The sequence below is a fragment of the Phaethon aethereus genome (assembly GCF_964289735.1).
Source record: "Phaethon aethereus genome assembly, contig: HAP1_SCAFFOLD_314, whole genome shotgun sequence".
Classification (NCBI taxonomy): Eukaryota; Metazoa; Chordata; class Aves; order Phaethontiformes; family Phaethontidae; genus Phaethon; species Phaethon aethereus.
In genome coordinates, this window is record NW_028114165.1 from 17734 (window position 1) to 30042 (window position 12309).

At 49.4% G+C, this 12309-nt stretch overlaps 2 protein-coding genes across 2 annotated transcripts; one reads left to right on the forward strand and one right to left on the reverse strand.

The window, feature by feature from the left end:
- Nucleotides 1–3966: 3966 nt before the first annotated feature.
- On the reverse strand, nt 3967–4347 carry LOC309416221 (histone H2B 1/2/3/4/6; the record flags this gene model as incomplete). The annotated part of the gene is made up of 1 exon (XM_082015794.1): nt 3967–4347. The coding sequence occupies one exon, from the start codon at nt 4345–4347 to the stop codon at nt 3967–3969; it is 381 nt and encodes a 126-aa protein (XP_081871920.1).
- Nucleotides 4348–4392: 45 nt separating this feature from the next.
- LOC309416210 (histone H2A-IV) lies at nt 4393–5088 on the forward strand (the record flags this gene model as incomplete). The annotated part of the gene is made up of 1 exon (XM_082015784.1): nt 4393–5088. Exon 1 carries the CDS (start codon nt 4699–4701, stop codon nt 5086–5088), a length of 390 nt encoding a protein of 129 aa, XP_081871910.1. The 5' UTR covers nt 4393–4698.
- Nucleotides 5089–12309: the final 7221 nt, after the last annotated feature.

Here is a 12309-nt window from a genome sequence, read left to right on the forward strand (position 1 = left end):
TAGCCGGGCGCTTTTTCGACTCGGCAGCCCCGTGCGTTGCCGAGTCAGCTCCGCGCTCGGCCACTCGGCTTGTGGTGCTTCCTTCTCAAAAAAACGCGTTTTTATAAAAGAAAAGAAAAAATAACGTGACCGCGGCACCTCATTTCTTAGCGCTCCTGCTGGGGACAGAAGATAGTTTTGCCTTTCGGCGTTTCTTTTGGCTGAGCGTTCAAATGGGTGTCGGGCAAGCCAATATTCCCCGAGTTCGGGGATTGCACGCAGAGCCGGAGGGTGAGATTTTTATTTTTCCTTTCGAATTCAAGCTTTGCTTCTGACAGCACTGTCACAGTGGCAGCGGATTCATGTTCCTGGGACGGTTTTTCATCACGGTAGTGCGAAATGGAGATCATCCCGAGGCATTTGCTTAGCGTAAACTAGCTTTGAAAAGAAGCAAGTAACACAAAGTAGCCACTCAGCTCGGCATCTGGGTTATGAGTGCTTCCCCGTAACACGGCTTCATCTCCTAAAAACATTGAAACCTTCCAAATGAAACCTTTGGACATAATGCCCTATCGAGCTCCCCTCGGAGCTAATGAAAAGTAAACGGCGGTTTTCACCAGCAACGATAATGTGGAAAACAGCTTTCTTAAATCAGCAGGTACCTTCAACATCTCGTAAGAACATAAAGTCGTTCTTTCACTTTCTTCAGCATCTTGGTCACCACCTTCTTGGAGCCCTTCTTGGGCGCGGGGCGGATTTGGCCGGCTCGGGCATCGCCGCGAACGCGCGTCTGTCTCCCGCTCGCCAACGGGCAGTGCCGGGGCAGCACCAGGTACCGCCGCCGGCCACCGAGCCCCTTTGTAGCGGTGCTGCCCGGTCCCGGCGAGGAAGCCGCACCCCCGAGGGCCGGAACAACCGGGGCGGGGGGAGCGTCCGTCCCGGGCGCGGCGCGCTGCTGCCGGGCGCAGGAAGATGCGTGTTGTGGTGTGCGGAGCGGTGCGTGTGTCGGGGTATGACAGCAACGCGTTTTAGGGGACTTAGAGCGGTGTGTGTTTCGGGTGGGCGCAGAGAGATAGCTGTGATATATGCAGCGCGATGTGCGTGTCCTGGAAGCGCAGAGCGATGAGTGCGTGTCGCGGGACGCGGAGCGATGTGTGTGTCCTTCGGCGGCCAGCAATTGGGGGGGAAGCAGAGCGCTGTGTGTTTCCCTCGGAGCCGAGCGGTGTGTGTGTCGGGGAGTAACGGTAGCGAGTTTTGGGGGACTCAGAACTGTGTGTTTTGCAGGTGGCGCGTGGGTCGCGGAGAGATGTGTATCAGCCGGCGCCGAGAGATGGGAGCGTCTTCGGGGAGCAGAGCGCTGCGTTCGGCGTCGAACGAAGCGCGATGCGCTCGTCAGCCAGTGCAAAGCGACGCGTCTGTCGGTCTGCGTGCAGCGATAGGAGTGTCGTGGCGTAAGGACAAGTGGGGTTTTGGGTGCGCGGAGAGCTGTGTGTGTCGTTGGACTCGGGGAGTAGCGACTGCCGGGGGGAGCAGAGCGACAGGACTGCCGTGGGCAAGGCGATGCGCGCCTCGGGGGGTGCTCGGTGATGTTTGCGTCGGGGTATGAAAATTCAGTGTGTTTCGGGGTGCGCTGTCTTTCTCGGGAGCACAGTGTGATGTGTGTTTCGGTGAGACTCGTGGCGATGTGCGTGTCGGAGACACGTTCTGCGGGTGTGTGTTTGCATATCGTTTCATGGTAAATATATTACGGGACGTCAAAGGAAGCGAAGGGTGCGTACACCGAAGCAAGCTGTGCCGTGGCACAGGGCAGCGGGCTGGTGAGAGAAGCGGTCTCTAAGGTCACCGTAAACGGTGCTCCGTGTTGGGACCCCCGAGCGCGCGGAAGGGGACATCAGGTCTTCCTTGTCCCGCTCCCTGACGCCGTGGGAGCGAGCGCGCTGTGCACTTCACGTAGATCACCTCTCACCGCTTTCGTTTCGGGTTTCTTCGCTCGGGCTTGCGCAAGCCGCGACAGCACAGCGCCGGGACTACCCGCCCACTCGTGATTTCCGCGCTGCCCTTTGCCGGGCATGCGCTGCCCTGCTGCCCGCCCTGCCCGAGGCTCGCCCGGCGGTGGGGCAGGGGGGTTGCGCGCACTCGCGGCCGTGTCCCAGGGCAGCTCCTCTCCCCGGCCGCTGCCCCGCACCCCGGCCGCTGCCCCGCACCCCGCCCGCCCTGTCCAGGACGGACCGGCGTGGGGTCGGCGGCAGAGTCCTGCCTTGCCTCTCCTCTCGGTGCTGAGGCTCTGTCCTGGCTGGCTGCTGAGAGAAAAGCGATCGTCCGTCGGCGGAAGCGTGCTAAGCGTGGGACTGCTGGAGGAAAATCCGTGGTTTACGCCGTGCGGAAGCGTTGGGCTCCTCCCCAGCCTCCCCGCCCGCCCGCCCCCCCCCCCCCCCCGCATCGGCTGGTGCCCAGCTCCGCGGCGGAGCTCACTCCCACGGGAAACAGTCACGCACGGAGAAAGCGGAGAGGAGAGCCTGCGGCGTCCAGGCTGGGGGCCGACTCACAGCAGGGCACCGATTGGCAGCCCGCTTCCGCAGCGCCGGCCCGTCCTCTCCCTTTCTCCACGCTGGTTCCCTCACGGCTTCCTCTCCCCGGCGGCTGCGGCCGCGTCTCCAAGCCCAGCGCACACCTGCGACCGTGAGAGGGAGCTCCGGCCGCGGCGGGGGGAGGCTCCGGCAGGGCCCGCAGCGAAGGGGCGGCGGAGTCCTGAGCGCCCCTTCGCTCCCCGGGGCGCGGGCGAGGCGGCGCTGGGGCAGCCCGGCTCTGTGCCCCGCAGCAGCCCAAGCTCTCCCCCGGCCTGCACACGGGGCGGATGAGCCGGCAGGAGCTCCCCGCCCCCAAACTCACCTGCACGGGTTCGGCACGGAAGCTGCCCTCAATGAGCTGAACTCATTGCTCACGGTGGATCTACCAACGCGATGTCAAAGGAAATGGGAACGTGTCTAAGACAAAGAAAAAGCTTCGCACATCTGAAGTCAGGGGGTTTAGCACCCTTTTGTTGCTGCAAAGCACTGTCCTTCCCGCAGGAATAGCCCACAGAGATATTCGGCCAGCTCGTCCCTCTCCTCACTCTTTGTGTGCTTTCCGATCTTAGGGAGGACCCAATTCCCTGAACACAGGCAGACATTTGGAACGGGAGCTCTGGGAACCGGTTGCACACAATGGAAAATCCGAGCCGGGGCGGCGATGCAGAGAAAAAATGCTTTATTCATCGCATGAACTGTGTCCAGGCAGATTTCATTGCAGTTCGGCTTGTACTTCTGCATCCGATCACACTCTGTTCCCATAAGGAAAACATGCTTCTTGTTGCTAGGACCTTCTTGCTCCCTTTCCCTTTGCCAGACGTGAAGGTGACTTGTTTGAGGATTTCCTCAAGGTCTTGCCCTCCACCTGTTGGTTTTAACCTCTTGGCTTTGGGGTTGCATTTAGGCTCAGGCTTTACCTTACATGCTGGGCCTGTACAGCTCTGATTCAGCGGGAAGAAAACTTGCTGATAAAGGTTCAGTAGGGACTAGAAGCCCTAAAAATGTACGTGTATCTGTGGAAGACCGCTGGAAGCAGGGCCCCAAGATCAGGATTACGTTCCTAATCCTAATTTACACTGTGACTTTTAGATAACTGGGATTGGATGTTCATCATTAAGACAGAGAACTGAATTCGTATAAGTCGAGCCTCTGAGTTGATCACAAACTTGAGCCCTAAAATATGTGTAGAGACCACGAGGAGGGACCCAAGATAGGGGTTGTTTTCTTAATCCTAGACTACACTACAGCTTTTAGATTATTGGGATTAGAAATCCGTGATTAAGACAGCCAGAGAAATCAATTAGTAGAAGGTTTACATCAGTAAAACAAAGATACAACACAGAAAGTGAAGCTCTTTTACTGAAGAGGTGGGTGGCTCTTAAAAGAGCCTTTTGCTTAAAACAGTATTTCAAACACATGTTTACTTGGAGCTGGTGTACTTGGTGACAGCCTTGGTGCCCTCAGACACGGCATGCTTGGCCAGCTCACCCGGCAGCAGGAGCCGCACGGCCGTCTGGATCTCCCGCGAGGTGATGGTGGAGCGCTTGTTGTAGTGCGCCAGGCGAGAGGCCTCACCGGCGATGCGCTCGAAGATGTCGTTGACGAAGGAGTTCATGATGCCCATGGCCTTGGACGAGATGCCCGTGTCGGGGTGCACCTGCTTCAGCACCTTGTACACGTAGATGGAGTAGCTCTCCTTCCGGCTCTTCTTGCGCTTCTTGTCGCCCTTCTTCTGCGTCTTGGTCACCGCCTTCTTCGAGCCCTTCTTGGGCGCGGGCGCGGACTTGGCCGGCTCGGGCATTGCTGCGGGCACGCGTGTATTTCCCACACGCTCAAACTGCAGCACTAGAACTATACAGAGTACTGTCAGCGCCCGCCGAGCCCCTTTATAGCGGCGGTGGGAGAAGCAGCAGCCCGGCAGCGTCGCATCGCCATTGGTCGCGAGTTCTACTTCTGGCAATCACGCCGCTCTGCGCTCTACTATTGGACACTTCCCGATTCGCCTTCCCATTGGTTGCCGAAACGGAACCACCGCCGCAGCCTATCGGCGAAAGTCCCGCCGCTCCGTCCGAGCCGAATATAAGCGGGCGGGGGCGGCGGTGAGTGTTTGTGTGGAGCTTTGTGGGGTGTGGGTTTGGTTAGAGTTTCTGCGATGTCCGGCCGCGGGAAGCAGGGCGGGAAGGCGCGCGCCAAGGCCAAGTCGCGCTCGTCGCGGGCCGGGCTGCAGTTCCCCGTGGGCCGCGTGCACCGGCTGCTGCGCAAGGGCAACTACGCGGAGCGGGTGGGCGCCGGCGCCCCGGTGTACCTGGCGGCCGTGCTGGAGTACCTGACGGCCGAGATCCTGGAGCTGGCGGGCAACGCGGCCCGCGACAACAAGAAGACGCGCATCATCCCCCGCCACCTGCAGCTGGCCATCCGCAACGACGAGGAGCTCAACAAGCTGCTGGGCAAGGTGACGATCGCGCAGGGTGGGGTACTGCCCAACATCCAGGCCGTGCTGCTGCCCAAGAAGACTGACAGCCACAAGGCGAAGGCCAAGTGAACACCTCTAAGACTAATCTGGAAAGAAAATGGACAAAAAGAAAAGGCTCTTTTCAGAGCCACCCACGATGTCATAAAGAGTTGAGTCGCTCTCTGCACTTTTGTTTTTTGTAGTGAACACAGGCAGAAACATGTAATTTTTTTTTCTTAAGGTGTTTGTCTTAACTACGCTTTTCTCTGTTTCTGCCTGCCGTTTTTTGAGGGTGAGCTTGTTTTATTAATGCCGAATGTTCCTTTTTAAAAAACTTGGGCTGGTCCACTCAAGGATTCAATTTAATTGTCTGTTGCTCTTTTAGGAATTTTTTCCTAAAATATTTAAATAAAATATTTAAATAAAGTATTTTTATTTTAGAAAGTCTGGACACTTTCAACATCTCAGCTGTGGCAACTATGTGTTTTTGTGTTTGGAGTAGACATTGCACCTCCTTATAAGCGGACTCTCTCTTTTATTAGAGGGCAGTATGAACTGGAGTCTTTGTATCAGTCTAGACTTTCTGCTCTGTTGGAGGGCATCAAATTGCATCCGGTTGCTTTTGCAACTCTGGGCAATGTGTGGTTTTCAAACTCCTGGAGAAGGAGTGGTGGGAAAGCAAAACACACACATAAGAAAACACATGGACACAGCAGTGACCCTAAACCGTTCCTTTGGTAACAGGAGGCATTTTCCCTGCCTCGTGCCTGGTTTTGACTTCTTTTTTTGCTACTTTTTAACGTTATCATGTGAGAGAGTCCTGCTGGCTTTCCTTGTCACAACTAACTGCTGAGCACTACGTAAGGATTTCAGGCAGAGCATGGTTATCTGTGTTCTCAATGAGCTGCCTGATGTGATGTGCCACCACAGTGATGGTTGCTTGTGTTACACTGGAAAGAGCACTATCACTTTTAACTTCATTTTTCTGGTACTATTGGCTGGATCTGTCTCCTCCATGAGGTAGGGGGAGTTTCAAGCTCCCACCTCATTTTGGGAGGAGGCAAACCATTCTTGGAAGAACTGCTGCCATTTCAGCAGGGCACAGTGTTGCCTTAAAGCCATTTCTGTGCCTTGGTGCTGCCCTGTTTGCTTTGATTTCCTTCCTTTCCTTTTTTTAGCTTTTTTTTTAGCCTTACAGTCTTGTGTAGAGGCACAAGACTCTCCACTACAGAGGCACCCTGCTTTTTGACGTTCCTGGGGCTTTTTTTTGTGCTTCATGGAGGAGAACACAGCCTTGGTAATCAGCTTGGTGGTACTGGAGCAACAGGAACAGTTTTCTACACTGTCAGGAAAAGAGCGAGGTGGGCTCTTTGGAATTGGTGTTCACTGAGTTTAGCTTTCCTAAAATTGCATTGGTAATAAGTTGACCCATCTACAGGTGAGGGAAGTCTTCACTCCCCTCTGTGTTTCTTCCTCATAATGAGACTGTCTTTTGCATATTGGAACCACTGGGGATTGTAGCAAAAATGGGAAAGTGTCCTGTGGATCGCTCTGGGTGCATGTGTATCATCTCAATGTTGTGTGAGAGAATTTAAATTCGAGTTTCTATACTGTAGAAACATTCAAGAGGGCAATCCTTTGGATTTGTTTCCCTTTGAAATGAATGCTCTGCTATCAGCAGTACAAATGCAACAGTGCAGAAGATATAGAATTCATTATTATTATTGTAGCTATTAATATTTTCCTTGTTACAAAATGAGTTTAGGCATGCAGTAGCGCTAGTTTCAAATCATATATCTGGGAAACAATGACTTAAAAACCAATAGGGCTACGTATAAACTGTGAAGGGCCACAAGGCCTCAGATATATGTTGTATAGCCAGAGACTTTCATGAAGATGCTTCATAGATGTGGGTTATGAAAGCTGGGGTAAGTGGGAAGATTTCATTTGAAAATATATATATATTTCTTAAAACAGCAAGTGTGAACACGGTCTCCTGCAAGGGGCACAGACCGATTCCCGGTTATTTCTTTAACATTAACTCAGTTTTGCAACAGCGGAATGGGAGGGGAAGGTGAAAACGCCCGTGATGAAGAGTCAAAGAGAAATCTTCCTCCTCTAGCCCGTGTGAATGGGACCACTTAGCAGCTCCGACGAGCCGGCGCTCCAGGTGGCCTGGGAAAAGGCCGCGCAGCCCCTGCGCAGGTGCTGTGCAGGCCCCACGCATCCCTCTTCACCCATCGCTTTTGAGGAAAGGGGGACATGCGGTGTTTCGGATGGCAGAAAATGGTACCTGGATTGAAGAGCTGGCTGTACACTGAAAAGAATTAGTTATGTATGAATTTGTTTCTTTCTTCGTTGTGCGTTTTATTCCTCGAGGGAGGGAAGCAGAAAAAGAACCGAAACACTCAAAGGGATTCTTATATCTGCTAAGCAGTATTGGCTTTATTGTGTGATTTAATCCCGTGAGAGCTCAGGCTGAAGCCGCGGTATCTCGGCGCTGTGTCAATGCAGCGTTAGCCGTGGATAACGGAGCGGGCGGTCCCTGCCAGGCCCGCTCGTTTCTCCAGAGATGACGAAACCCTCCGGGTTCGTCGGTCCGGCTGTGGCAAGCGGAGATTTTCCCCCTTCCGGCACCGGTGCCAGAGACAGGGCTTTAAGAACTGATCCGCCTCCAGGGGAGGAGGGAGCCGACGTCCATTGCGGGCGAGTCGAAGGCGGGAGTGCGGTGTGACACGGACTGATTCGAGAAGGGACGCGGGGAGGGAGGGAGGCCGGGCCGGGCGGAGGAGGAGGATACAGAGGGGGTGGCGGCCATGCGGGGGCTGGAGGCTGAGGGGGCTCCGCTGCTCTGCGCGTCCCCCAACCCCCGCGCACTGCAAGCGGCGCCTGGGAACAGCGGGGAGAAGGCAAAGAAAAGGGTCAAATTTACCTCCGGGAAGGGCAGAGCAAGCCCGCCCCCCCCCCCCCCCCCGCGCCAAGTATTTTTAACTCTTTCGTTGTCAAGAAACAAACCCGTAGGGTAAGCGGAAGAGCCCACATTATTCAGTTTAGATAAAGGTTGTAAATAAATCCCAGTTCTTCTGAAGCTCCCTGATGTTCGCAGTTGTTTACACCCTGTGCCATTTCCTGCTGAGAATTACGGTCTTTCATGCAAATGTTCTCAGGTGGAAAACAGCGTAAAAATGAAAAAAGAGTAAAAGACTTATCTGCCTTCACCGTGCTATGAAAAGGGTTAATCGCTCTGATTGTCTTTATCAACGTTTTAGAAACCCTCATTGTTTGATATTTGTCCCGTCAATAAATGCACAATTAGAAGCTGCTAAGTCTGAAGTACAACGCAATACACATCCCCTGAGGTTTTCTGTGACATTTCAAGTATCGGGTAAGGTTAAAACTCCAGGAGCTAACTATGGCTTACACCCATGTGACCATTTCACTTTTTTCGTGGGATGTGTAGCAGCCATTTCAAAAGACAGAGTTTAAAAGCCTCTGCATGTAGGCGGTGGAACCGATTCAGAAAATTGTCTGGGCTTCCTGAGCCAGCTCAAGCTGAGCCCAGGCAATCGGGTTTGCCTGTAGTCAGTCCGGTCTGCTGGTGCTTGGAGCTCAGGAGGAGGCAACCCTCCTGATTTACATTTAAATACATTTAAAGATGTATTTGGATGTGTAGAAAGATTGGGGCTATGTCATTCCTGTAATAATTCTTGTCCTCTTTTCTAAAGCGGGGTAATTAAAGACACTAACCTTACTGTGTCCCAAACGCACAAGGCAAAATAAACCCCACTTTATCATGTGGAGTGTTCAGATTGATTGGCGTTGCAGTGGCTGCTACTTGCTACAAAAGGAAAAGGGGCTGCATACAAGATGCATGCATTCCTTCATAGCTCTGATGCTGCACAAAGGTAGTACAAAATCCTTTACCTGTCTGAAGTCCAAATTTCAGCTGTAACTCTCCATGTGTACCCTCTTCTTATTTTGGGAATTATTTCTTCCATTTTCCTATGACCCTTTCAAGTACAAAATCTACAGGCAATGCCAGTAGGACTACAAACAAAAAAAGGTTGTAGATTTTAGTGGTAATGAAAACTCCAAACTGTCCTGATACTCCTTTCACAAACAAACTACTTATTTTTTTAGTTTTAAAATGCAAGTATGTCCAGAATTTGTTCCTGAGATTTTCTGTGTTACAAAATGAATGGAGGTATCCTTGTAATTCATACTTAGCATCATTTTTGACAAGGAATGCTTCTGGAACAACCTCTCCATCAGGATGGGCCATCAATTAATTTACTTCTTTGCAGCCACCAAAGCAACCAAAACCTAAAAAACTCTTTCCACCTACATAGGCCTCTGGTTCTGTCATCCCAGTCCCAAGGAAAGAGCTGCCCCTGCTCATTGTGATGCTTCTTTTTCCCTTCATTGTAGGTATATGAGCTGGGAAGGGAGAAGGGGTGTTCCCTGCTGCATTCCTCTCTACTTCCAGCCCTCTTCTCCAGTGAGATTTGTGTCACGTCCTGAGCTGCACTGTGCTATGATACAGCACAACCCCAAGACCAGGTTTTTGCAGCCAAAAGACTGAGTTTTTTCATTTAAAATCTGAACCAGGTACATTTTCATTACCAAAGGCATTGCATCAAGGTGTATATAAGACAAAATTTTTTTCCCTAGCTGCAGTTAATACTTTCTCCCTCAATACTAATTATTTTGAAATTTATTCTTTTCTATAAACCTGTAAAAGAAAGTACCTGGGACACTAACATAGCAATAATTTGCCCTGTGTGTTGACTAATTATAATCTCTGCCCATTAGGAAAAACAATCTGATGTCTAAAGTAGGTGAGCAGATATTTATTTACTCCATGAAAAAAAATAGCAGGAAGTAGTATAAAATGCCTAACACTGGTATGTGATTTGTTCAGGTTTTGGATCAGTTGTATGGCATCTACTTCTCATTTCTGATGCACTGTCCAGTCAGTTAACTAGAGAATACAGGTATTCATTTACCCAGCTGGTGTATTTCACATTTGCAGAAATAAAAGCACTTTATTTTAAAAACATGACAATTAATAAATATAAATTTTACTGTAGGTATGCTGATCTACAGAAGATGTAAGTCTTTCCAAGAATGCTACTAACTTCATTGTTCTATTAAAGATAAAGGAGGGGATTTTTCTGTAACTGTTTGGATTGTTCTTCAGTATTCTCTATGGTTGGTTATTCACTAGAGGACTAAACTGTAACGTAACACTGATGATTTGATACACAAAAAGTTGCTGATATAAAAAACTTATTTTGACAAAAATGTTTGTATAATCAAAAATAAATATACCCCATCTTTCAGTTGCTGTGAACAAAGAGGTATTTTGAAGATGGACATGGAAGCTAGATAAAAATACAGCACAAAGGGCCTGTTTAAAGATGATGTATTCTAGCACTTTCCAGTGTTAAGAATTGTTAGGATTAATAAATAGCCTTGCTTAGCACTGGAAGATAAAGTAGTTGAAGCCTTAGGTCACAAAAGCCGACTGAGTGTAAACTTTTTGATAAAACTAACGATGCTAACACAGAACTAGCCGAAACCGGCAGATACGAGCAGAATGAAGAAGATAAGGACCAAGGGAACAATTCCAAGAGCATGAGGTAACTTCAGAAGGCGGCCATCCCAGCAACAATGAAAACCAGTAAGAAAGAGACCACTGACCAGAATTAAGGGATTGGACTTGGGGATCGGGTGATGGGTGGTACGGGTATATCTGGGGGGCATGACCTGGGGTGAGGGTCCCTCTTTGGAGGCACACAGCTCGAGCTGCTCTGCATGTCAGATAAATAAACTGCTTATTTACTAAGCAGAGAAGAGACTCGTCTTCTTCGAGCAGGAACCGAGGGACGAGCCCTGTGGAGGTGGCATCAGCACAATTCCTACCATGGTCTACATGGCTGCAGCATAATTTCAGCTACACCAGGATGATGTATTTGAACACTGTGCCATTTTACTGTTGCTCAGTGATGTCATCCGGGTAGAGTGGATTTAAGAATACAAAGAACACTGCTTTGAAGTGGAAAGAACATTAAAGAACACAAATGATAGAAGAATATGCTGTCTGATATGATTTTATAGTCCCACTATTTGCTTTTTTAATTTTGAATGTTCTCCTCCTGTGGGATGAAATTGTTATGCTTGCTATCCCTGCTAAGCCTAAATCCTCCGGTGAAAATAACAAGTACACAAAATTTTCCATGGTAGCTGTTTTTTGTCATTTAGGAGAGTTTGGTCTCAGCACTGATAGAAGAATTATGGATGTGTTAGATCTGATGATGTGTGTGGGGGGGTGTAGAAATGTTATGTTGAGATTATAGCCCCCTAATATTGATTTATCGAGATTGGAAGCAGCAGTCATAAGCAGCATTTTCTTTTCTGTTGAGTGAAGAATTTCATGAGCCTAGAAACTATTTCACATATTGAAACAGCCTTTCTAAAAAACAAAAGATCCCCAGAGATTTCTGTGAAAGCTACATTAATGAAGTATGCAGCATGGAGCATACAAAGACAGAAAAGGCAAAAAGAATACTTACGGATTCCTGAGCTAGGAGGTCAAAAGGCACCAGGTCTGCCTTGTGATAGCTGTAGTTTGAACTAGGGTCTTTTTTTTTTTTTTTTAAGACAACATAACTAAATTTGTTTTTTACATGACTGATTATAGAAAGTAATAACCACTGATAAATTCTTTTGATGATGATAATCACTGTCAAAATATGAGCACTTTAAGCATATGATATGTTCTGAAGTCCCTTTCTAGTGACCCACACCTTCCCTTACACAAAAACCTAGAGATTGGAATATATGATGGTTTATTAATCTTTTCAGGTATGAGGAATATGCTTGGAATTCAGGATTATTCAGATCCAGTTTGAGAGAAAGTGATAATGGCTTTGAGCTGCATCTACAGCAGCATCTGATTAACAAAGACTGTGATGGAATGATTCAAAAAGCCTGCAGTTGGAGGCTGCAAGACTTTAGGGCTGATTAGTAGCTATATGATAAATGCTGAGAACTCATGAAATCAGCCCACAGTGGCTAGTTTCTTAGTAGGTTTAATACAATTAATGACACATAAATACAGGAAAGGTCACATAGGTATGAAACAATATAACTAAAACCACAAACTGAGATGAATAAGGGGAATATTCTCTACCTAAGGTAGGCGTAGGGAGAAGCTATGCAAGTTACTGTAAAAAACCCCTCACACATGCACAGTAGAATTAAGAAAAATGCTGAAGATAAATAACTTTCAGAAAGGAATTCTCTGTT